Source organism: Microtus pennsylvanicus, chromosome 4, assembly GCF_037038515.1.
Source record: "Microtus pennsylvanicus isolate mMicPen1 chromosome 4, mMicPen1.hap1, whole genome shotgun sequence".
Classification (NCBI taxonomy): domain Eukaryota; kingdom Metazoa; phylum Chordata; class Mammalia; order Rodentia; family Cricetidae; genus Microtus; species Microtus pennsylvanicus.
In genome coordinates, this window is record NC_134582.1 from 144,424,247 (window position 1) to 144,448,693 (window position 24,447).

At 40.4% G+C, this 24,447-nt stretch overlaps 1 protein-coding gene across 1 annotated transcript in view; it reads right to left on the reverse strand.

The window, feature by feature from the left end:
* The window catches only part of Mpp7 (MAGUK p55 scaffold protein 7), a 239,318-nt gene that overhangs the window by 166,206 nt on the left and 48,665 nt on the right, over window positions 1-24,447 (reverse strand). Inside the window, exon 2 of the mRNA XM_075970767.1 lies at window positions 871-1,019. Coding sequence (XP_075826882.1) covers window positions 871-907 — 37 coding nt within the window. The 5' untranslated portion in view covers window positions 908-1,019. The remainder of the gene's footprint in view (window positions 1-870; window positions 1,020-24,447) is intronic.

Consider the following 24,447-nt stretch of genomic DNA (forward strand, 5'->3'; position numbering starts at 1 on the left):
CAATTGGCCCTGAAATTCCAGCATGCAGTTGCTTCATTCCTGGACTGTGGTTTTCAGTGGGAGATGGAAGGTCTTCAGAGACCTGAACTGTGGAAAAATGACCTTTCCTCAGCTTGAAGCTACTTTTAAAATCTGAGGGTCTGGACCAAAAGAAGAGCATCACGTTTGTAGTCAAGATGACAGATACAGTGAGAGTGACAGCTAACTCCAGGATGTCTTCACCGGAGAGAAGAGTATGGCAGGCTGTCTGAAGATCCCAGGAAAGCTGTAATTTCCATCAGCAGTTAGTAGGAAAGTTACTCTTGCAGAAGTATACGCAACAGACATTGCTCGTTTTGATTCTGTTTGTACTTTTTGGCCTCGGACATGGGTATTCAAGGGACATCATCTGTACCATCTTCATTAAAATAAACAGTATTTGTAAAAACCATAAAGAAAGAGAGAGAGAAAGAGAGAGAGAATGAAGGCAGAGAAACAAAATAGGAAGCAAGAGGTCCGAAGCAAGTATGGCAAACATTTCATGCCTGCTGTTAAATGTGAGGGATGGCAGTGTAGGTGGGAATCACCAGTATTTGCCAGAACACTGGGAATTCTCAAATACTTCATTTTAAGCAATTAAATGCACGGTGTTGTTCCAAAAGCAAGACAAGGGAATAGGCATGCGTCACCACCACCACCTGGTGAAGGAAGCACCCTGAATATCCCACAATATTTCTGTCTAATCCAGAGCTTGTTAGGACTTATTTTATGCCTCTCATGTAGGTCACAGAGAAAGAAATATGATTTATTTGCTCCCACAAGGCCACAGTCAGTGGGAACAACACTAATAAGTAAGAATGTAGGGAAAATTGTCCCCTTGGGTTCTCATACCCATTTCTCCAGCAGATCCAGTTGACAGTGCTGGCATGCTGCGGGCTAAAGGTGTGTGGCTGCTCTCCACTCTCTTGCTTTGGGAAGCTCCAGAAAATTCAATGACCTGCAGCCGTCCTTCACGAAAGAGCCAACTGTCTCACTAGCCCCTTGGAAGAAAAAAAATTAAACATTTATACACATAAAAACCCAAATATCACTAAATCAAACATCACATAACTAATTCTATAAAACTTGTATTGGACAATATACCAGTGATGTGGGATTCCCCTTTGTGTGCTGTGATTACCATTAATGAATAAGGAAACTGCTTTGGACCTACAACAGGGCATAACTTAGTTAGGCAGGGAAAACTAAACTGAATGCTGGGGGAAAGAATGGCAGAGTCGGAGAGAAGCCATGGAGCCTCTGCCAGAGACGGATGTGCTGAAACTTTGCTGGTAGGCCATGACCTTGTGGCGATACACAGATAACTAGAAATGGGTTAAATTAAGATATAAGAGTTAGCCAATAAGAAGCTAGATCTAATGGGCCAAGCAGTGATTTAAATAATACAGTTACTGTGTGATTATCTCAGGGCTGAGCAACCGGGAACCAACAAGCAGTCTCATTACAACAATACCAGAGAGATCATAATTCTTCTATGGATTTTTTCTGCAATAACAGGCTGATATTTACCAGGGGAGTTTCTGATTTTGATGTGATTTTGAACTGTAAAGATACTGCCACTGCAAGTGTCAAAGCTTCCAAAAAATTCTGACATTTGCTTCAGGGGCTGCTGATGGCACTGTGACCTTTCAGAAGACTCGGTACAACTAGTTCCTCTCTCTTACCTTAATTCTAGCTACATTTCCCAGTGTGTAACAAAGACTATCTGAGTTACCAGCAACTACAACTCTGTGTTTCCATGGGTTTAATAGTCCAACAGCTGCAAAGTTCTCTACTGCAGGCCGAGCAGATACTCACAGACTTACTTAGCTAGGAGAGCAATGATACAGATCCACAGAAGGGCTAACAATACAAGCTAAACCTTTTAGTTAAAGTTAGACTGGATATATCCTGGAAAATACATTGCTTTGGATACTGGCATAAGTTTATCTCAAAATAATCAGGAAACGGGACATAGTGAAAAAGCTGTACAAGTTTATCTCAAAATAATCAGGAAACGGGAGAGTGAAAAATAATCAGGAAGCGGGACACAGTGAAAAAGCTGTACAAGTTTATCTCAAAATAATCAGGAAACGGGAGAGTGAAAAATAATCAGGAAGCGGACACAGTGAAAAAGCTGTACAAGGTTAACTCTGGCTTCACCTCTAATCCTGCTGGCTCTACGGTCGTCAGTAACTTATTTAATCTTATTACACCTTAATTTCCATATGTGCAAATAAAGATAATAACTTAGAACCGCATAGTAATTAAATATGCCAAAACAAGCAACAATGCCTTGCACTGAGTAAACAAACAGTAAAAGCTGGTTTGTGATAGTTTGTTTCTTTAATTCAGGTAATAGAATTATAAAATTAAAGCATAGAAAAAAGCAGTGAGACTATAACCCATCCAACCTAACACTTAAGAAAGAGTCCATCATGTGTTTCACATTTGGATGACTGCAGACAACAACGGAAAGCACATATCATTTACACTTTTGTTGAAATCATAACTATATAATACATTTTAGTGCATTCCCCCTCCCAGTTCTCCATATAGAAAATTCAGTCATTCCAAAGTATATTTTACCATATCTTAAAGACAACAAGGAAAGCAGATGGTGCAAACACTGGAAACTATTCACTTTGATTCCTAAAACTTCTAAGTTGTTGATTCATATTACAGAGTCACGACAAACAAGCTTGCCAGCTTTTACTTGAGAAAAATACAACAGCTAAATTCCAGTAAAGCCTTCCAAATTAGCATTTTACTTGTCACAGTGAAAACTGATATTTGAAAAAGTCCACGATCAAACAGATTTTCTTGGACTTGACTATCTGCTGTAATGTCTTACCATCTGCTTTACATTACACTAAAGGCAAACAGAGAACACACATACTACACACCCATACGGCAGTAGGTATTTAAATTCCAAGTAAAAATGTAACTCACTGAGCTAAGTTTTAAAATAGAAGAGAGGGCAAGTCAGGCTTCACTCGTGCCCAGCTCCCATACTGCCTTCTCTCCAAAACTCTTAAAAGGAAACTTTGCTTTGGTCTCATAAATTATTATAACCAGGATCAAGATTTAACTACATAAAATATTCCTTATATAAGGGGACAGATGAAGTTATTCAAGTCCAAAAAGAATTCCAGAAAAACCACTGATAAAAAGAATACATTGTTAAGAGAGAGAGAGAGAGAGAGAGAGAGAGAGAGAGAGAGAGAGAACTATTTAAAATGTATAAAGTGTATGCATACATATTTCTAGCAACAGGGCTTTATGATGTAAGCAGATACAGTGCTTGCCATGTGCCTGTACATATATAAGTTTGCTCTTTAGGCCACAAAAAGTCAGAATTTGCATGGCACAGGCTGTCAGTAACCACACACACAGAAATACACAGTCTATACTTTCTACACAATGCAACCTGAAGAATTCAGTGTTTCACATGTATGAACTGCATATGTCACATAACCTAATTAATACTTTTATCAAAAAAGTAAAATTTTATAGAATGAAAAAGAACCTAAAACTAAACAAAAAAAATTTATAGAATGTGGTACATTCCCATTCCAGGAATATTGACAAAAACCTGATATCCCACTTCAAAACATCTTTTTAATCCAGTGTTACCACACACGAAAGGACTTAGCATTTCTTGGATTTTCGTAACAAACAGTCAAAGTTAAACTTGTCCAATGCTGTGCATTTATCACAAAGTGATAGTCTTCTAAGTATATATTATACAACATAATCGTCCTACAATTATGCATTTTTTAAAAAAAGTTTTAAAGAACCCTAACTAGAAAAACGCTCAGCATTTTGTGGAATAAAATAGTGTTGCTGGATTTAACTTTAAAATTGGGTTAAATTCTTGTTTAATAATGTTGTTTTCTTTGGCTAAACTGATTGAAAATGCTTTGGAATTCATCAGAACACAGCCGTAATTATTACTGACTGTCGTATGGAGCCGATTTACTACAACACAAAAATACCAGCTGTTACAGTATGTCCTGAGAGGGATTACTGGATATTCTTAAATTGAAGTTCAATCCATCTTTCCATAAAAAAAGAGAAGACCTGAATGCCAGCACCACAGCAGCCGTATCGAGTGCACCTCAGGTATTTACAATACCCAACAGGACCGTTACAGCTCGCCTTTAAAGAGGCTTATTTTTGAGATTTCACTATTCCAGTTGTACCTTGTTTCTATATATCACACTGTATCAGGTTTTCCTGGCATTGATCACGTGGAAACAGGGAACTATATGAAGGTCTACATGCTCACAATGTTCAGTTCCACCCAGGCTCTACTCAAAGCTTCTATGGCACTCCTGCCACCCAGTGGCCGATCACAGAACTGCAAGTACTTGTAGGATAACGATGATGATGAAGAAAATCTGTGTGTGTTATGCATTCAAGACACACGAATGACAGTGTCCTTTGCTTTACAGAAGCTTCTCAGTTTCAGGAGGTCCCATTTATTCAATGTTGCCCTTAATGTCTGTGTTGCTGGGGATATACATAGGAAGCGGTCTCTTGTGCCCATCTGTTGTAGGGTACTTCCTACTTTCTCTTCTCTCAGGTTCAGTGTGTTCAGATTGATATTGAGGTCTTTGATCCATTTGGACTTGAGTTTTGCGCATGGTGATAGATATGGGTCTATTTTCATTCTTCTACAGGTTGACATCCAGTTGTGCCAGCACCATTTGTTGAAGATGCTTTCTTTCTTCCATTGTATGCTTTTAGCTCCTTTATCAAAAATGAGCTGTTCATAGGTTTGTGGGTTAAAATCCGGGTCTTCTATATGATTCCATTGGAAGACTTCTCTGTTTTTATGCCAATAACACACTGTTTTCATTACTGCAGCTCCGTAATAGAGTTTGAAGTCAGGGATGGTAATGCCTCCAGAAGTTCCTTTATTGTATAAGATTGTTTGGGCTATCCTGGGTTTTTTGTTTTTCCATATAAAGTTGATTATTGTCCTCTCAAGATCTGTGAAGAATTTTGATGGGACCATGATGGGGATTGCATTGAATCTATAAATTGCCTTTGGTAGAATTGCCATTTTTACTATGTTGATCCTCCCAATCCAAGAGCAAGGGACTGTCACTAAGACAAAAAGAGAACCTACTGACTGGGAGAAGATCGTCACCAAACCTGCAACAGACAAAAGTCTGATCTCCAAAATATATAAAGAACTCAAGAAACTAGACTTTAAAATGCTAATTAACCCAATTAAAAAATGGGGCATGGAACTGAACAGAGAATTCTCAACAGAAGAAGTTCAAATGGCCAAAAGACACTTAAGATCATGCTCTACCTCCTTAGCAATCAGGGAAATGCAAATCAAAACAACTTTGAGATATCATCTTACACCTGTCAGAATGGCTAAAATCAAAAACATCAATGATAGCCTTTGCTGGAGAGGTTGTGGAGGAAGGGGTACCCTCATCCATTGCTGGTGGGAATGCAAACTTGTGCAACCACTTTGGAAATCAGTGTGGCGGTTTCTCAGGAAATTCAGGATCAACCTACCCCTGGACCCAGCAATACCACTCTTGGGAATATACTCAAGAGATACCCTATCATATGACAAAAGCATTTGTTCAACTATGTTCATAGCAGCCTTATTTGTTATAGCCAGAACCTGGAAACAACCTAGATGTCCTTCAATAGAAGAATGGATGAAGAAAGTGTGGAATATATACATATTAAGAGTACTACTCAGCGGTAAAAAACAATGACTTCTCGAATTTTGCATGCAAATGGATGGAAATAGAAAACACTATCCTGAGTGAGGTATCCCAGACCCAAAAAGAGGAACATGGGATGTACTCACTCACAATTGGTTTCTAGCCACAAATAATGGTCATTGAGTCTATAATCTGTGATCCTAAAGAAGCTAAATAAGAAGGTGAACCCAAAGAAAAACATATAGTTGTTATCCTGGGTATAAGAAGTAGACAAGATTGCCGGGCAAAAAATTAGGAACTTGGGGGAGGGGTGGCACAGGGGTAAGGGGAGATGGGGAGAGAAAACTAAGAAGGGGAGAATGGGGTGAACTTGGAGAAACGGGATGATTGGGAGAAAGTAAGGTTGGATAGAGGAGCAGGGAATCACATAACTTAATTAAGGGAGCCATCTTAGGGTTGGCAAGAGACTTGAACATAGAGTGGCTCCCAGGTGCCCAGGGCGATGTCCCCAGTTAGCTCCTTGGGCAGCTGAGGATAGGCAACATGAAATGACCCTATCCTATAGCCATACTGATGAATATCTTCATATCACCATAGAACCTTCATCTGGCGATGGATGGAGATAGAGACAGAGACCCACACTGGAGCACCGGACTGAGCTCCCAAGGTCCCAATGAGGAGCAGAAGGAGAGAGAACATGAGGAAGTAAGGACCACGAGGGGTGCACCCACCCAGTGTGACAGTGGGGCTGATCTATTGTGAGCTCATCAAGGCCAGCTGGACTGTGACTGAAAAAGCATGGGATAAAACCGGACTCTTTGAACATGGCGGACAATGAGGGCTGATGAGAAGCCAACGACAATGGCACTGGGTTTTGATCCTACTTCCTGTTTTGGCTTTGTGGGAGCCTATCAGTATGGATGTTCACCTTCCTAGACATGGATGGAGGGGGGAGGACCTTGGACTTTCCACAGGGCAGGGAACCCTAACTGCTCTTTGGACTGGAGAGGGAGGGGGAGAGGAGTGAGGGGAGGAGGAGAAGAGTGGGAGGAGGGGGAGGGAAATGGAAGGCTGGGAGGAGGCCGGCCGGAATTCCTTTTTTTTTTCTTTCAATAAAAATAAAAAAGAAACAGGAATGTTACAACAGCCACTTGGCAGTCCCAGGGAAATGTTGGAGATATTCTCTCCTAGGGAAATGTTGGAGATATTCTCTCCTAGGGAAATGTTGGAGATATTCTCTCCTTTCACCATGAGTTATGGGAATCTGATCCAGTTGCTCGGGCTTACACAGCAAGCACACTCACTTGTTGATCCAGTTGCTCAGGCTTACACAGCAAGCATACTCACTTGTTGAGCTATGTCACCAGTTAAGCCCCTCTTCATCATTTCCCTATGAATATTTTCACCCTGGTATTCTCCTCCCTATTGTTTCTAACTCGCCCCCTCCCCGAATCCAGACAATGGTTCCAGTTTACTTTCCTGGTCTCTGTAGCTACTACCAACTATGTACTCACATCTAAAGATTTGGAGCTAAAAGCCTTCAATAGGAGAGAATGTGTGACATTTGTCTTTCTGGGCCTGGGTTACCCTCATTCAGTATGACCTTTCCTAGTTCCATTCATTTAACTGCAAAGTTCATAGTCTTGTTTTATCACTAAATACTGTCCCGTAGTATATATGTACCATGTTCTCAATATCTATTTTTCAGTTCTAGGACATTCAGGTTGTTTCCATTTCCTACCTATTGTAAATGCCGTGGCAATGAACATGGCTGTGCAAGTATCTTTGGGGTAGGATATTAATTCGCTTGGAGTGGTATAGTTGCGTCATATGGTAGATTTATTTTTAGCTATTGAAAAGTCTCCACACTGATTTCCATAGTGGCTGCATAGATAGCAATTCCATCAACAGTGAAGGACAGTTCCCTTTGCCCCGCATCTCCTCCAGCATTTGCTATTGGTTGTTCCACTAATCTTTGTCATTCTGACTGGGGTAAGATGAAATCTCAAAGTTGTTTTAAAGATCTCATTTCCCTCGTTGATAGGGATGATGAACCTTTTTTGAGATCTTTTTTAGCTTTCAGGATTTTTTGTTTGTTTGTTTGTTATTCGTTTGTTTTTGTCTTTTGAGAACTATTGCTCTGGTCTCATAAATTTGAATGAGTCTATTCAAAACCCAGACCCATTTTTTAAATGGGCCAGATTACTTTTTTGTTTTTTGACTCTGTATTTTAAGTTCTTTGTATATTCTGTATTAAACCTGTCAGATATATAGCTGGCAAAGATCCTTGCCCATTCAAAGGGCCTCACTTTTACCCAGTTAGTTATTTCTTTTGCTATGTTAATTTTTTTAGTTTCACAGAGTCCCATTGCCAGTTACTGGTCTTAATTCTTGAACAAATGGAGTCTTACTCAGAAGTCCTTCCTTCACCTATATCTTGTAGGGCACTCCTGTTTCTTCTAGTATTTTCAGTGTTTCGGGTTTCAGTTTTAAATCTTTGATCCATTTGGGTTTAGGTTTTGTGCACAGTGACAGATACAGGTTTAACCCTATTCTTCTGCATGTTCTCATCCAGTTTTCCCAGCACCATCTGTTGAGAATGCTTTCTTTTTACCAGCATAGTTGTTAACAACATCATCCATTATTAAGGCTCTGAAATTACTTGTACGAATGTTTGGGTCTTCGATTTTGTTCTATTAGTCTACATGTCTATTTTTGTGCCAGTACTATATATTGTTTTCATTACTATGACTCTATATTATTAAGATGTATTATATTAAGATGTGGAATTATAATCATACAGCATTGTTCTTTTTTCTTTTCCAGATTATTTTGGCTTTCTGGGGTATGTTGTGGTTCCATATAAATTTTAGGATAGTTTTTTTTTTCTATTTCCACAATGAATGAGATGAGAAATTTGATTGGGATGGTACTGAGTCTGTAAACAGCTTTTGGTAGAATGGTCGTTTTCCCAATGTTAGTTCTACCAATCCAGCAGCATGGGAGGTCCTTCCATTTCCTAGTACCTTTCTCATTTATTTCTTCAGATGTTTAAAGTTTTCATTGTAGAGACCCTTCACTTCCTTGGTTAGGTTTATTCCAAGATATTTTCTTTGTGTTATTGTGAATGTGACTGTTGTCCATCACCTCCCTCCCTATATGTTTGTTGTTCACGTTTAGAAAAGCTGTTATTTATTTATGTGATGGAGGAAGGTCAAATGATGGAGGAAGGTCATTGGCTAATAAAGGAACTGCCTTGGCCCATTTCATTGGTTAGAAGATAGGTGGGAGGAGTAGATAGAACAAAACGCTGGGAGGAAGAGGAAGTGAGCTCAGACTCGACAGCTCTCCTCTCTGGAGCAGACGCCTCAGATAGACGCCATGCTCCCTGCTCCAGGGAAGATGCACGCTATGAAGCTCCGACCCAGGATGGACTTAGGCTAGAATCTTCCCAGTAAGACCGGTGCTATACAGATGATAAGAAATGGGCTAGTCCAGGTGCGAGAGTTAGCCTAGAAGAGGCTAGGTAGAAATGAGCCAAGCAGTGTTTAAAAGAATACAGTGTCCTTGTAATTATTTCGGGGCATAAGCTAGCCGAGCAGGCGGCTGGGGTGTTGGGGACACAGCCCTGCCGCTGCCCTATTACTACATTTATGCAAGTAGATTCTGTATCTTGCAACACTGATGAATTTGATATCATTTTTAGAAGTTTTCTGACAGATGTTTTTGGATTTCTAATGTATAGTATCGTGCCATCTGCAAATAGGAATAGTTGGACCTCTTTTCCTAGTTCTATCCCTTTAATTTCCTTTTCTTGTTTTATTGCTCCAGCTAGTACTTAGAGGACAATACTGAAAGGGAGTGGAGACAGTAGACAGCCCTGTCTCATTCATTCCTGACTTCAAATGGATTGCTTCAAGCTCTTCTCCATTTAGGATAATATGGCTGTGGGTTTCCTGTGCATAGCGTTTTTTTTTTTTATGCTGGAGTATGTCCCTTTAATCCTATATTCTCTAGGACTTTCATTATGAAGGTATATTGGATTTTGACAAAGGCTTTCTCTACAGCTGTTGAGATGATCATGTGATTTTTGCACATTTATATAGTTTATTGGCTTCCATATGTTAGACCATCCATGAATTTCAGGGATAAAGCCAAGTTGGTCATAATGTATAATCTTTTGATTGGTGTTTGGATAGAAAAATTCTGTGGATATCTGTTCAGTCCATTTGATGAATGATGTCAATTCTGATGTTTCTCTCTTTAGTTTTTGTCCAGATAACCTATCTATTGAAGAAAATAGAGTAGTGAAATCACCTACTATTAATGGATTAATGTTACTCTGTGTTATTAATTCCAATAGTTTATTGTTTACTAAACTGGGCACCCCTGGGTTTGTTGAATGATATATTTAAGATAGTATTGACTTCCTGATTAACTATTCCCTTGATAAGAATAAAGTGTCCCTCTTTATCTCTTCTGATTAGTTTACAGTCTATGTCATAAGAGAATGGTGACATTTACTATTTGATTGGGTACTTCTGTCCATCATTTTACTCTATCTTTAAAACTAAAATGTGTTTCTTATAGGCAGCAGATAGATGAGATTTGTTTCTTGATGCAGTCAGCCTGTGTCTTTTGACTGAAGAATTGATGCCTCTGATGTTTAAAGTTATTACTGAAGAGTATATGTTAATTGTGGTCATTGTGTTGTTGATTTTTTGTGGTATTGTTTGTATTCTCAGTGGTATTTTGTGTTTTGATAATTGTGGTTTCATATTTATTACCGCATGCTCTCTGCTATGTTCCTTCCTTTCTTCAGCCTGAAATAAGGTTTGTTTTGTTGTTTATAAAATTTTTAGGCTGCTTAAGTCATGGAAAAAATTATTTCTCCTTCAGTTATAGCAGATGGTTTTGCTGGTTATATTATTTCAGGTTGGCTGACACATCCTTTAAGATGTGGAATGCACAGCTCCAGGCTCCTCTAGCTTTCAAAGTTTCCATTGAAAACTCAGCTGTTGTTCTGATGGGCTTTCCTTTATATGTGACTTCCATTTTTTTCTTTTTTGCAGATTTCCATACTTTCTTTGTTATGTACACTTAGTGTTGTAACTATGATACTCAATTGGGGATTTTATTTCTGGTTTTGTCTATTTGGTATTCTGTATGCTTCATATATGTGTGTGTGTGTGTTTCCATAATTTATTCCCATATATATGTCTTTCCATAATTTGGATACATTTCCTTCTATGATCTTGTTGAAGATCTGGTCTATGTGATTGATTTGGGAGTCTTCTCCCTCATCCATGTGGATAATTCCAAGGGTTTTTTCTTTTTTCTTTTCCCTGGGGTTCTACATTTCCTTTGTATTCCTTTCCTATGTTTTTTTTTTTTCATGTTCCTTGTTTATTTAGTCTGGATCTTCTATTTTACCTTCAAGACAAGACCTGATATTGAGTCTTTACTTGATTCATTATCCATGGAAGGCTTTTTCCTTCAAGGTTTCTAGTTGGGCTATTAGGTTTTTCAGTTCCGTCTTGATTTCAGCTTGAGTCCTTCTCAGTGTTCTTATGTCCTGATTGAATTCTATTCTCAACTCTTAGATTGTCTCCATCATTCCCATCAGCCTCATGTTTGTATTTTCTCAGGCATCGCTTGGGTACTTATCTTCTTTCGGCTCTTTCTCGTTGGTTTCATTGAGGTATTTCATCCTGTCTTCTTTAAACTCCTTAAATCCTTTGAGGCAGTTTATGATTTTTCCTTTAAATTTCTGTGTCCTGGGATCACCTGAGTAATTCTCACTGGCAAGCTATTCTACAGGTTTTGTAAAGAAAATATTGGCTTGATTGTTCATATTGTTGGTATTCCTACAATTTCCTTTTTTAGTTTTGAGTCTGTTATGAATGGAGCAATGTGGGGGAGATGGGAAGATGTGTGACAGGTTGGGTCTAGAGATTAGGAATGCATTAGGTGCAATGAGTAAGGTGGGCAGAGAGGGGCTGGGCTGGAATACAGGATGTGTCTCCTGGTCCAAGCCTGGAGTATGGGGGTAGATAGGTCACAATAGGACATTTAGATATGCTATGACTTGGGAGTGGCCTGTGGTATGACAGTTAGGTAGGGAGGATCCTAACTCAAGACTAGAGCTCTTTACTGCTGAGCCCAGGCTAAATCTGGTAGATTATAAAAATGCATGGTTGAAAAGGTCATGGGTATTCACCAAACTCAACCCTGGAGGAAGTCTTGGTATATATGAGTATGGAGTAGGGTTACAGGCAGCACACAGGGTCCTGTAAGTGGATGCAGGCTGGGCGGGTCCCAGAGGAAGCCTAGGTATTGGCTACAGTGGAGAAGAAGGTGGTGGAACTAGGCTGGAATATGAGATGCAGGACCCTGGGGAAGCCTAGAAGTCAACTGCTAAAAGGTGTGGGTGGCAAGAGCAGGCCTGGGCACTAACCGTGGGATCTGGGCTAGTTCATAATAGCCTTTTTGACTGGCATATCTCAAGATGAAAATCAAAGTAGTTTTAATTTCCATTTCCCTATAGCTAATCATACTGAATATTTTTAAATGTTTATTATAAGGGCTAGAGAAATGGTTCAGTGGTTATGAGTACTAATTGTTCTTGCAGAGGACCGAGGTTCAATTCCCAGCACCCATGTAGCAGCTTACAACCATCTGTAACTACAATTCAGGGATCTGCACACTCCACAGGCAAACACTTATACACAAAATAAATATTTAGAAAATAAATGAATAAATGTTTGTTAGCCACTTGTATCTCTTCCTTAAAGATATCTCTGTTCAGATTCATAGTTCATTTTTGATTGGGTTGTTTGTTTTCATGTTGATAGTGCCTTGAGTTCTTTATGTATTCTAAATACTAACTCACTGTCAGATATATAACTAGCTGGTAAAGGCTTTCTCCTATCACGTAGGCTGCCTCTTCACCTGATTGAGTTTCCTTTGCTAAACGAACTTCATAAGGTCCTGTTGCCAACTGTTGCCTTATTTCCTGAGCAGCCGGAGTGCTACTTAGAGAGTCCTTGCCCATGTCTGCATCTTGTCACATACTCGCATTCCTACCTTTTACTCCGTTAGTCAGGTTTTAGGTTGAGGTCTTTGATTAATTTAGATTTGATTTTTGTGCAGTGTGAGCGATAAGAATCTCATTTCATCCCTTCTACATATGGACTCCAAACACCTGCTCAGCACTATTTGTTGAAAATGGTGTATATTCTCCAAAGTGTATGTTAAGCATCCTTCTATCAGGTTCAGTATGTTCAGATTGATATTGAGGTCTTTAATCCATTTGGACTTGAGTTTTGTGCATGGTGATAGATATGGATCTATTTTCATTCTTCTACAGGTTGACATCCAGTTCTGCCAGCACTTGTTGAAGATGCTTTCTTTCTTCCATTGTATACTTTTAGCTCCTTTGTCGAGAATCAGGTGTTCATAGGTTTGTGGGTTAATATCTGGGTCTTCTATTTGATTCCATTGGTTGACTTCTCTGTTTTTATGCCAGTACCACCCTGTTTTCATTACTGCAGCTCTGTAATAGAGTTTGAAGTTAGGGATGGTAATGCCTTCAGAAATTTCTTTATTGTATAAGATTGTTTGGACTATCCTGGGTTTTTTGCTTTTCCATATAAAGTTGATTATTGTTCTCTCCAGGTCTGTGAAGAATTTTGTTGGGATTTTAATGGGGATTGCATTGAATTTATAGATTGCCTTTGGTAGAATTGCCATTTTTACTATGTTGATCCTCCCAATCCAAGAGCATGGGAGGTCTTTCCATTTTCTGGCGTCCTCTTCAATTTCTTTCTTCAATGTCTTAAAGTTCTTGTTAAATAGATCTTTCACTTCCTTGGTTAGAGTTACCCCAAGATACTTTATGCTATTTGTGGCTATCATAAAAGGTGAAATTTCTCTGAATTCCCTCTCTGTTTCTCTATCCTTTGTGTATAAGTTGCATGGACTTATATCTGGATCTTCAGTTCTATTCCACTGATCTGTGTCTGTTCAGGGGCCAGTACCATGCTCTTTATATTATTATGGCTCTGAATTATAACTTAAAATTGGTTATGGCGCTATCTCCTGTGGAATTCTTTTTGCTTAGGATTGCTTTGGCTACTCAGGGTCTTTTGTGTTTTCATATGAATTAAGAATAATTTTCTATCTCTATACAGAATGGCACTGAAATTTTGATTTGGCTGGCCACCTTTTTAACAACCTGTGACAAAATAAAGGGGATGTATAAAGCCCCATTTACGTAGCGACAGCACAGCCATCAGAAACACGCTTGTGCAATGACTTTCACCTCTAAAGAGAGGCAATCACTCTTTCAGGGTGAACCATTCTTACTTAAAAGAGCAGGTGGGAAATAAACTATAGTAATCCAGACAAATGCCAGTGGTTGCCTGAAGAGGATGCAGATCCACTGAAATTGTAAGATACAGATGCTTATGGGCTAAAATGTGGATGCTGGGAACTGAATTACCTAAAAATAAGTGACTCTGGAACTTCAAGAAAAATCATAAATATTAATAGTATGCATTGCTAATGATAAAAAATAGGAGTTTTCAAGCAAGTAATTGCAGATACTCAGATTCTACAGTCTGATTCTCCTCAGTTGATACCTGAGTACTATGGGCTCCTAGATACTCTAGAGCAGTGGTTCTCAACCTTTCTAATGCTGCGACCCTTTAATACACTGCCTCATGTTGTGGTAAACCCCAACCATAAAACGATTTTTTTTGCTACTTCACAACTGTAATTTTGCTACTATTATGAATTGTAATGCAAATATCTGATATGTAGGATATCTGATATGTAACCCCCCACCATAGGGGTCACAACTCATAGGTTAAGAACCACTCTAGACATCCCTGGGAAGGTCAATGGTAACATCAGCAGATGTGATTTGTGTTGATGCTATGTCCACACTTAGAAGGTGTGAAGGATCAATTATTATAGTATGTGAAACTAGCATGTGTTTACTATTTGGGCCTTCAAAAAAAGAAGTTTGCTAGTGTTCACAAAGAGAGACAAAGGCCAAAGTAACAGAAAGGAAAAATCCCACGGGAGGAACTGAAAACCTTCACAATTGAACAAGAAGGCATGCCACTCTGACAAGGGCTTCCACAGGCAGTGGTTGGGGCATCCCTGCTCCTCCCCTGGAACCCTCCTTGTACTGACAACTGAAGCCTAGTCCCGAACAAGAGCAACAAGTGCTCTTAACTACAGAGCCATCTCTCTAGCCTCAGCACTATAAATAATAAATAATAATATAAATATAAATAATAGTTTGTCATGTTTATACTACAGTATTTCTTAAATTAATGATCATGGGGCTCAATGAAATAGTGTCAAAAATAAAGTCTAAAGTTAAAAAAATTAGGAACATGATTTTATGTGTTTAACAATCTATAACAAAATCATACAAATTGGTTAGTTTTTTAGGTTTCCTAAGTTATATATGATAACTGTCAAAAATAAGTTTTCCAGAGCTGATGAATGGTTTACTGAATAAAAGTTTGATCCCTGGAACCCACACATAGGTACATCAAGGAAACCAATTTAATACAATTGTCCTCTGACCTCCACATGCACATCATGGCATGCACACAAACACATATACATCATATATGTGTGCACATATATATATATATATACACACACACAAATAATAAGTAGTCTAAAAATAAGCTGATTATAAGGTGGGGATATGGCTCAGTAGATAAGCTGCTTCTCATTCAGGCAGAACCCACATAAAAGTCTGGCAGGCACAGCAGCACCTGTAACTCCAGTACTCTGGAGAGCAAGAGACAAGGGATCTCTGGGCCAAGATGACCTGGAGTGGTGCGGAGAACTGTCTGTATTCTGTCAATCATGTTTTAAATAAATGCTGATTTTCCAAGCAGGAAGTATAGGTGGGACAACCAAACAGGAAGTACAGGTGAGGCAATGAGAACAGGAGGATGCTGGGAAGGAGGAAGCTCATTCCTCCCCAGTCCTGCCCAGACCATGGAAGAAGCAGGATGTGACCTGCCCCGCTGAAAAAGGTACTGAGCCATGTGGCTAACATAGATAAGAATAATGGGTTAATATAAGTTATAAAAGCTAATAAGAAGCCTGAGCTAATGGGCCAATCAGTTTTATAACTTATGGAGAACTCTGTGTGATTTTCTCTGTGACTAAATGGCTGGGGAACTAGGCAGACAGAAACCCCAACAAGCACGTCCTCATGTTACACTGGAGATAGCAAGTCCTGGACTCAGCAAGTGATCTGTGCTGATAGACAAAGTGCAGAGTGATCAAGGAAGGCACCTGACATCAAGTTTGAGCTCCACACATGGGTACACACTTAACCATCAACCCACACACAAATATGCCCACCTACACAGGACTATGCAAACATTACACATACCCATGCAAAAACTAAACACAAAACCAAACCAAAAAATTAGACATTTCTACTCAGTTTGTGGTATATGCCTGTAATTCTTATCTGATCTATACAGTAAATTCTAGGCCAGCCAGCATGCCATAGTGAGATTTTTGTAAAACACACACACACACACACACACACACACACACACACACACACACACACAGTAAATAAAGATCTCCAAAATCTAATTCTTGCTTTAAAACTAGCATGTTTTAACGGCAAATTAACTGTATGTTCAAGTTAGTAACAGCTCTAAAGGTGTTAAACTAAATGCAACACAAAATTGTCATGGTGACACCCATTTGTGACATGTGTGTTTTTTGAGACTATCAAAAGCAGTGATGCAATGGTACATGTAGTCGAGAAGCATTGTTTATTTATAACGAGTATTTGTATTAACTGGTTTTTCTCCACAGTGACCTAGCCTTGCACTTGGAAAAAAACCCTATTACCATTTGTAGAAGCATAGATCCATGATTCTGCTCATATTTCACTGATTTTGAAAGCCGAGGGCAGATGGAATTACACCACTCAAAACCCCAACTGAACACTAAGCAAAAGGGTAGTCTTTTTTGTATTGGCACTCCATGTTTTAAATCTTGAAGAGGCTCACAAAGTCCATTAGACGCAAACAAAACCTTAACTTAATATCTTAATACTGTTTTACTTGATAATGTTAGCATTTAACCTTCACTCATATTAGCTGCTGCAATCTGTTTACTCTACTCGGTAAATTTTTAATTTACAGGCCATGACTCTAGATCAGAGCACTTCAGTTTCCAGGGTGAATTAAGTGAAAAGAAAAGGAAAAACTTAACATTTCCAATTTGGTGAAAACAGAATGAAAATTGCTATGGAAAGTTGCTACGGAAAGTAACATGCCAGTCACTGTCCAAAAGCTATGGGAGTATTTATCCAAAAGCACATTTCACAGAACCACACAAAATCACCGAGCCAACTCACAGACACACAGGACAGAATAAGGAGACAGTGTGACAAACTGCATGTCAGAAATCCAGGGACGAGAACATAACGGAGCAGTAGAGCACTTGCCTGGCATGTGCGAGAGCCTTCGCTCCATTCCAACAGCACAAGAAGAAGAAAATCTGAGGGTCAGAAGAGGCACTGCACTAAAATGGGGGAGGGGGTAATAAAAAATGCTTAAGCCCATATGGGAACCAGCTGTGAGTCATTTCCACACATTTCTTGAGAGGAGACATGCCCACACAAGACATAGGAAATGACACCGACTTTGAGCAGGAGTTTCTGCACCTGGATAAGTAAGGCAATGCGGGCTGCAGGTGGCATCTCCAGGCCTCCTTTACCAAGCTCTTTACTGAGACCTCCCACTTCTCCCTGCTTCTAAATTTGCAAATTTGCATGTCTATTTCAAGTATCATATTTACTACACATCTTTCCTACTGGAGTACAAATCACAGATGGGCAGGATTCCATCTGTGATTACTCACTGCTCCATTTCTGCTCAACTCCTAACTGTGACCCACAAAGAGGCAGCCCCATGAGTCACTTGCTGAATGGATGGAATGAACAGATGAACGCCAGAGCCCCTGCTGCATAAACATAATGTGCATTGGGTGTGGGACATACTATTCACCTTACTAGTCCAACCATCCACCCCTCTCCAGTTCTGCTCAAACGAAGAAGACAGTTCATTACCACCTTTCATAGCTAAAAAGTATTTCCTGGACCAAATGGATGACAAGCAAATTCTCTACTAATTGAAGGTATCAAGGTCAGCCTCTGTGCCCTCTGCTCTTTGACACTTCCTGTCCCGTCTCCCAGTACTAAGTCCTCCAGACAAGAGCCAGCTAACCTGCCTGGTGCTCGTGTGCCGTCACTGTTTGTGCAACATCACAGCCTATCTGCAGCGCGGGCCTGAGTGCTCACAAAACATCCACATGTCTGGGTTCTGGCTTGAAGAGAGGACTCGATCCTCAGCCCTGGTGGAAGAAGTCTGGCCACCTCCCTTTAACCAGACTTCTCTCCTCCCAAGCAGAAGCTCCCCCTTCTTATCTGACCCCAGGCCATTGCCTGCCAAGAACTATGACATCCTGGCCTTTTAAGTTTTGGCTTAAAGTTTAATAAGCATCTGCTACACAACAGTCTCCAAAGAACTCAGAACAGGCAATGCTACATCACCATAAACTAATAGCTGGGGAGCCGATATGGTTTTCTTACTGAAAGAAATAGAACCACAATCTTTATATCCAGGACCTGACTTCCTGACTCTACTCCCTATCTCTCCACAGGCAAGCTCTTTGAAGACATGCTTTTTAAAGTATTTAGTCATGTGATGGTAATAGCAATTTACTCAGAAAAACTTCAGCAGAAAGAGACTGGGTGAACAGTGTGTGGCAAAATGTCACACACTCTGGGTCTCCACGGGTAAATGGATGCTCCCTGTAGTAGTAGTGCCTTTCCTGTATTTCTGAATCTTAATACTTTTATTATGCATTCTGTGGGTTTTTATGTGCTGGTAGGTACACTTGTGTATGAAGGTGCATGTGTAAAGGCCAGAAGACAGCATCAGCATCATCCACCTTCCTTTTTTAAAGATGGGGTCTCTCACAAGCATGAGACTCACAAAGAACATTAAACTGTTTTCCAGGGACCCCGAGGATTGGCCTCACCAGCACTATAATTAAAACTGTCCTGGTATTTTTAACAACTCCAGCCCTTACACTTGTGTCAGCAATTTACCAATTGAGCCTTCTCCTCAGGCTAATAATCAAAAGACATCAACCAAAGCTCATGGCTCCCAGTGTCCTATATTTCAAAGCTCTGTGTCTCACAACGCTCTGGTTGGCAAACTTAACGAGCAGTCCTCACACCAGGCCAACACATCCCTAGCCCTAGCTGTCCATCACTGCCAGAACCACCTTTTGAAGACAGTCGTGTGGTCACATGACTGCTCTAAGTAAAACCAGATGGTGACTCCAGAGCACTTTCATGATACAGTTAAAATGCATTAAGAAGTAATCTTTTTGCTAAGTTTAAACTCATTTTCAAATATCACACTGATAGCTCCCCCTCAGAGTGTTTCCCACATCCCTGAGTGTGCTAGGCTGTTCTACTTCTCAGTGTCTCTGTCACTATAGCTCTGCCTATTCCGAAAGGTGGCTTTAACTACGCATGAACATGCGTAGGCCCAATGACAGGCAGTGTGAGCAGAAGAAACGTAAGAAACAAGCTTAACTAGAAACTGTCTGCTCCTAAAGCTGAATGCTCCCATTCAGCAATGCCTTTCTCCATCGGCAGAGGGCACCCTGATTTTATTTAGCAAAAGGAAAGTGAACCCTTAAGGAAAGCAAATATCACAACCTACAGGTGAAATGTTAAAACCTGTAAATTTTAAATTTAATTTTAAAATAACTATTCAGTATGGACCTGATGTGAGCAAGCATCTCTTTTATTTAAAAAAAAAGGGAGGGGGGAGAATCACAGAGGAAGAAATCACAGTGTCTGTCCTCAAGGGCTAGCTCTAGCTCAGCATCTGTGATTGGTGCTGTGCCAGCATTCATCAGAGGAGATTCCTTCTGCAGAGGACCAGGGGTCTGCCATGCAGAACCCATACCTCTCCATTCCTAGGCTCGGGGAACACTGTGGAGTGGAAAGAATAACAGAAGAGGCAAGATGATGGGCAGGGATAGAACAAAAGATGTCTCCTGGGCAGAACACAGCCAGCTCACTCAGGAAGGCACTGTGGCTATAGATACAAGCACAGGGTCAGGCCCCACAGCATTCCACCCTGAGCTGGGGAAGGGACAGGGGGCACCCACCTCTTCCTGAGGAACTACTGGCAGTTGAGGGCTGTGGAGGAGGTTGTCATTCATTCAGGGGCATAGCCACTTCTAAATTGCCCTTGTTCCAGTAAATAACCCCGACACACACTCAGTCAAATTCTAATTAGACTTATACAAAGAAGATGTGAAAACAGTGGGGACCGAATGAGAAGGGTGGCCCCAGGGGAGAGAGAAGGTGAATGAGAGAGGGACTGCAGCGGAAATGACTAACAGTCCTTTCATAAATAATTGAAACTGCCAAACAATTTAAGAATTAAAAAGAAAAACAAATAACTTGATAATATACCAAAATTCTCAATATGATTAGGCCCTCTGGCCCAAAAATTTAACTTGTAAGGAAGTTACCCCCAGAATTAATCAAGTAAATCTACAACGAAGAGTTGATGGAGCTACACCAGAATGCAACAAAACTTACTAGTTTAAGGGTGGTGCTTTGATCAACCAAGGAAGTGACAAAGCAACTTCCCTTCCCCACTTGTCACTCACATACTGGCTTTTCCTGTGCTCTAAGCCAGCTCCTCCTTTCTGCTCAGGGCTGGTTTTGCTGGATCAAAGAAGGACTAACAATGAACTGACTGGAGTTTACCAGCACTGTCCAACACATTCTCTTGTGAGTTACCATGTGCATTGCTTATAGTTAAGGAACAATGATTAAACTAATGATGAACATGGCACCATGCCAGACATCTAGAAGGAAGTATCAAACTACAAAGATTTCATTATTTTAAAACCAATTCCACCTCTAAAATGGTCTTCTGTGGGTACAGATTTTTATTCTGCCTTTGTGCTCAACTTTAGAGACTCAAGTCACCTGTACCAAAGCATCCCCTGTGCACATTCTAATCATGGCTAGATTCCATCCTTACCCAAAAGAGGAGGAATGGAAACACCTTGGAGTAATGTAGCTGCCTGGGTGGTGTAAAATGTCTGGCCTGCTAAAGCCTGAATTGTTACATAAGAAGCTGGCATCTCTCAAGCACACAGCCTCTCAAGGTCCTCGCTTTCTAGAGATCCTGCAATGGAGCACTGTTCCGTTCTATGAAGAAAGAGCTATCGGAATTGACAGGTGCACTAAACATCTACCAGATAGGATTTGCCTTTCCAACTTGACAAAGTTTCTGGTGAAAACTCCAAAGACTCTTGTGACTGCTTCAAATCTGAACCTATTGAAGAAACAGCAGTCAACAAATAACCTCCCAAAAAGGGAAGCCTTCACTTCCCACACACATTTCAGACAAAAACAAAAAGCAAAAGCAAAAGCACTGCTACTCCTGTCGCTCTAACTCTGTCCTGTGCTGTGTGATATTGTGATTGTGTTCTGACAAATAAAGCTTGCTTGGAGTCAGAGGGTGGAGCTGACCAAAAGTAGCTTATATAGGTTTGGAGGATGAGAGATGGGATGTAATAAAGCGGGACTGAGAGAAGATCTCAGCCCTTTCGGAGGAAGGAATGGAATAGGTAGGAGACTTGGTGGCTGCTCCCCAGCTTCTCTGATCTTTCAGGCTCTTACCCAATAACTGACTCCTGATTGTTTATTGATAATGAGTAATTAGTTAAGGCCTCAGTCCTAGGTTGGTACATAAAAATTCTCTTCCATATTTCTGTCAAGATTAGAATGGGTTTTATTTTGGCCAAGCTAACAAGAAGGAATGATTGGCAAAGCAAACAGGATTGCCAACCCTGCCCCAAAATGCTCTTAGTGATTGAGATTACAATTGCAGCTTTAAAGGTGGCTGAGAATGCTCATGTGGGTAATCAGATTGAGGAAACATCAGGAAACTAAACAAGGAAAGAAATGAAGAAATTGAGTTGAAATAAGAAACAGACTGCAAAGAGAGGAAGGATGAGGGGAAGGGGAAGGGGAGGACAGGATGGGAAGAACTCTTGATTTCAGCAGCACTGGGAGAAAGCCAAGAGTAGGAGTTGGATTAATCAGATGATGAAAACAAAGCTGTGCCCCCACTACTTGCAAACACACCATGAAAAACACACTGGGGACTTCCTTCCACTTCCCAAGTCTACATGATGATTCAGAATGAAAACTTACTTAAGTTTCACCATTATACAAAAGGACTGCTCACATTGCCTGCCAACTACTAAAAGGGGGTGCAGCTGTAGGCACTATGGGAATTCTCTTCAATTGGATAATGATCTCCTAGTAGCAGTGTGATGGTGCACGGTTCTACCATCTCCTACAACTGAGAACACTAATGTCACAACTGAGCCAAGATGTCTAAGGGAAAAATCACAGTTGTATGAGAGCCAAATCTTAGGCTAAACAGAACTGTTTTCTGAGCCAATGGCTGTGTTTATCTAACCTGTTCTCTAAAGAATAAATAAACCACTGTAGGCAAGACAGAGAAAAGACTGCTTAGTGAGAGGGGAGTGGGATTGTCATTCGGGAAGAAATGACAATGTTATGGCACACAATTGGTGGCAAAGGAATTACTTGGAACCACCATGCTTCTGCTCTGAGCATTAAATTAATGTTGCAAGGCATTGCAAGGCATGGCCCTGCAGCCAATGAAGGGGTTGAATCATCGTGAGATAATGTTGATCTTATCACCTTTAATAGCAAGGAGCCCAAGAGTTACTAGACCTTAAATGGTAAATAAAGAGATGAGACACACACTCAAATCATACCAGGCAGAATTAGCCCAAGTGCAAATAAAAAATATTACACAAGGATCCACAAAAATAGGTTCATAATTTCAATGTAAGAAGGGTGGTTTGTATTTGACTAATTGTACTATATACGTGCTAAACAGGACTCATAATCACAAGAGACCTGGCAGGAAACAAGGTGAAACTCGCTTCTTAATCATCTACAGTGCAGAATTGGCTGGCAGTCAAGCAGCCTGCCCAGACATCCACACAACCTGATGGTGACCTCAGGGAGAGGAGCCAAATGGACCAAGAAGGAAAACATACCCAACTCTAAGAGGGAAACTACCAAGCCCTCCCAGATCAGGGCTCTGTGTCATGGCTTAGAGCATGATTATGAATGGTGGGGGAGTACCACACTGGAAACATCATAATCACAAATGTATCCAGCTTTTCTGGTTATTCGGGAGTAAAATGGAAAGTAGAAACTCTCCAGATTTTTGGATTTTCATTTGCTCTAAATTTCTTGTGCTCAAAAGTACTTTGGGGGTCAATGTTTAAGATGGAAAAAAAACGGAAGAAAAGTCTTCCTGAGTTCGTCCTAGAAGCCCAACGACAGGACTTAGTGGAATACACTTGAGATGTGGCCCAGGAACACTCTTGTGCACATGTTTGAGCAGCTGTGGCTATCTCTAAGTTGCCAGCGGCCATAAAGAAGAGGTTATTGAGGAGGGAGATGATAAGCATGACATGCAGGCACAAACACTGTATTTCTAAGTCAGCTCTCTGACTGAACCTTTTTTGAGAGCCAAAAAGGTTTGGAAACGCTCCTCTCTGCAGGTCACAGCAGTTTTCTTTGCTCTGACCATCAGAGGGCTGTGCCTAGCAGGTCAGCTAGCCTAAAAGGGCATCTTGAAATATGGAGCAACTTGGGCAGGAGGACATTCTATTCAGGGTGGCATGGGGGCAGTGGTGATTTCAGTGGAGGGAGAAGAGTGAGTGATGCAGGGAGCTGAATGGAGAAACAGGATCAAAGGCTGAAATCTTTCCTGAAAACAGACCTCTCTTGCTGTGGTTGAGCCACTGAGAAAGCAGTGGCTTCCAGGACCCTGTTAACCACCAGTGCCCACAAGCCACTTAGACTTTCAGCCTTAAAAGAAATTCTAGCAAATCTAAGAACTTAGTAACATGCAAATACATGTAGGAAGAAATAGAGTACAGCCAGGTTCTCTTCTTCTAGAACTATCTACAAGAGACACACTTTGCATGACAGGTAAGCATTGTTACTAAGCAACATTACAAAGCAAACTTATGGCAGGGAAAGAGGTAGAGACAACCAGGAACAAATCTAGCAAGGGTTCAAGGCATGGGTGAATGCAAAGTGGAACACGGAGGAGAGCTCAGAGATAAAGTGGGGCTAAAATTTTCAGCACTATTTTCCACACTTTTTCACTTTTCAGTGGTTTCTCACCACAGATACTTATGATGAAAACATAAATATGTTTCAGGGATGGATGTGTAGCTGAGCTTGCAGAGTTGCTTGCCTAGCACACAGAAACTCTGTGTTCCCCAGCACCCCATAAACTGGAGTGTGGGTAATGATGTACCTTGTAATCTAATCCTCCAAACTTGGGAAGTGGAGAGAGGGCGATCACAAGTTCAATGTCATCCTTAGCTACATAGTGAATGTGAGGTCAAACTAAGCTATGTGAAATCCTGTCTTAAACAAAGTAATACATTTTCAAAATAAAATAAATGTGTTTTGTGGTAGGGCAAACAGACGAGATCAAACTACTCATAAAGTCTTACATATTTTCCTTCAAACAGATGTTTTGTTCATCTTAGA